This window comes from Emiliania huxleyi (genome assembly GCF_000372725.1).
Source record: "Emiliania huxleyi CCMP1516 unplaced genomic scaffold EMIHUscaffold_4449, whole genome shotgun sequence".
Taxonomy (NCBI): domain Eukaryota; phylum Haptophyta; order Isochrysidales; family Noelaerhabdaceae; genus Emiliania; species Emiliania huxleyi.
In genome coordinates this window covers 1-1,723 of record NW_005198653.1, presented here as the reverse complement: position 1 = coordinate 1,723, position 1,723 = coordinate 1, and the positions used below count along the sequence as shown (strand labels likewise).

At 64.9% G+C, this 1,723-nt stretch overlaps 1 protein-coding gene across 1 annotated transcript; it reads right to left on the bottom strand.

Moving 5' to 3' along the window:
* Positions 1–631: 631 nt before the first annotated feature.
* On the bottom strand, positions 632–1,718 carry EMIHUDRAFT_471743 (hypothetical protein; the record flags this gene model as incomplete). Its single annotated transcript, XM_005768866.1, has 2 exons — positions 632–757; positions 879–1,718. Coding segments are annotated over 2 exons (858 nt in total), but the record flags the coding sequence as incomplete, so codon positions are not given.
* Positions 1,719–1,723: the final 5 nt, after the last annotated feature.

Below are 1,723 nucleotides of genomic sequence, written 5' to 3'. Positions count from 1 at the left end.
TGGCACGACGCTCATAGCGCCTACCAAAGCTGCTTTATAGGTTGCCACGACGAGGTCGAGCACGCTTCTATACGCTTGCCGAGCCTTCCTTTCCATCCCATTAGGCAGCCTGGGAACGGCGGCGGTCAGAGGCAAAGCCTAAGAGGGGTGGTGGAACCACATGTCACGGCTACTACCGGCTCGACCCCACGATAGCCTCCGAAGGCTGACTTTGCGGCACCATCATCGGACGATGTCGACGAGTTGGGCCGCTCTCGCGGTAGTCAGATGACCTCCCATGCTAGTATCATCGGCTAGGGCCGCAGGAAGCGCGGGGGAGGGCGCTGGGAGCTACACGGAGCTCCGTTGGACGTTTTCAAGATTAGCGTGTCAGAGTGAAATGGAACTAGCCTATACTAACCCTAAGTCGGCCCTTCCTCGTGGTCGGCTTCGAAGGCCCAATAGCCCTAGCCGGAGCTAAAGGCCCCGACTTTTTCGGCGCTAACCCTAGGGGAAATCGCTCCGGAATAGGGTTCCCGGCACGCGGCACCATCGTCGGCATCGCGCACGATCGGGCGCGGCGCCACATCGCACATGGATGGAGGGAGTCGGGTTTGCCATCACGCCAGTCGCCACTACCGCACTCTAGGTAGGAAACCTCAGTGATTGTTTTATTTTGTTTCTCGATTACCGGCGAGAGAAGCCCCATCGCCGACGCCTCCGCGCCCGCTCCCCGCCGCTGCGACGCACGAGGAGCTCTCTAACGACTCTGGTAGTGGCCTTGCACTTTGAATGCCGTGGGGCTCCTGTCGTCAGACGTGGAGACGCGAGGGTTGCCCCCCCTTGCCCCACCACCTCGTGTGTGTGGAGAAGTTTACCTTACCTTACCTTACCTAGTGGTACTCACTCACGCAGCGCGCAGAGGCCAGCGTCGTCGCGGGCGTCGGTGGCAGCTGTCCGTAGCGAGCGTAGCTCAGCCACCGCTCCCGCCCAAGCAAGCGCAGCGCGGGGCGGGTGGCGGCGCCGATGGCCGCCGTCGGCAGGAGGAGCAGGCCGGTCGCGATGTCGCGTAGACGGGGCCGCACGTGGCGGTGGAGGAGGAAGCAGATGGCGCGGAGGGGCGAGAGGAGGCGCTGCAAGCCGAGCAGGTAGAGCAGGACGAGGAGGAGGCCGTGCGCCTCCGCCACGGCGGCCAGGAAACCCGACGGCGCGGCGGCCGAGATGGCCTCGAGGCGCGCGATGTAGGCGGGCGACAACCCTGCCTCGTGCGCGCCGGCGACAACAATGCTCAAGTATCTCTGCGATGGCGGGACATCGTGGCTGAGGCGCCGGCTCTGCGCAGCCCGCAGCGTGATGGCCCTAACCGGCTCGCTGCCACTCCACGGCTTTGCGAGCACGACAATCTCATCGTAGTCGGGTCTCGAACCGCCGCCGCCCTCGGAGCGCCACAACTCCTCGTATGCGCTGGGGGTGAGGGTGTGGAGCACGCCCTCGCAAACCGTCTCGGCCGGGGCGGGCTCGATCGAGGCAAATGAAGGCTCCAGCGGCGGGTTCAACGCAAACGTGAAGGCGAGCCGCCATCCCGCCACGTTCGCCCGCTCCGTCGAGATTATTGAGGCTGCGCCGCGCGACAGCACCTTTTGACGGCCCAAGTTCGACCCGTACGCAAAATACCGCACCGACCCATCGGGCGCGAGCACCGTGGAGGGCAGAGCGCGAGGCTCAAGGGGCGGCCGCTTCTCTC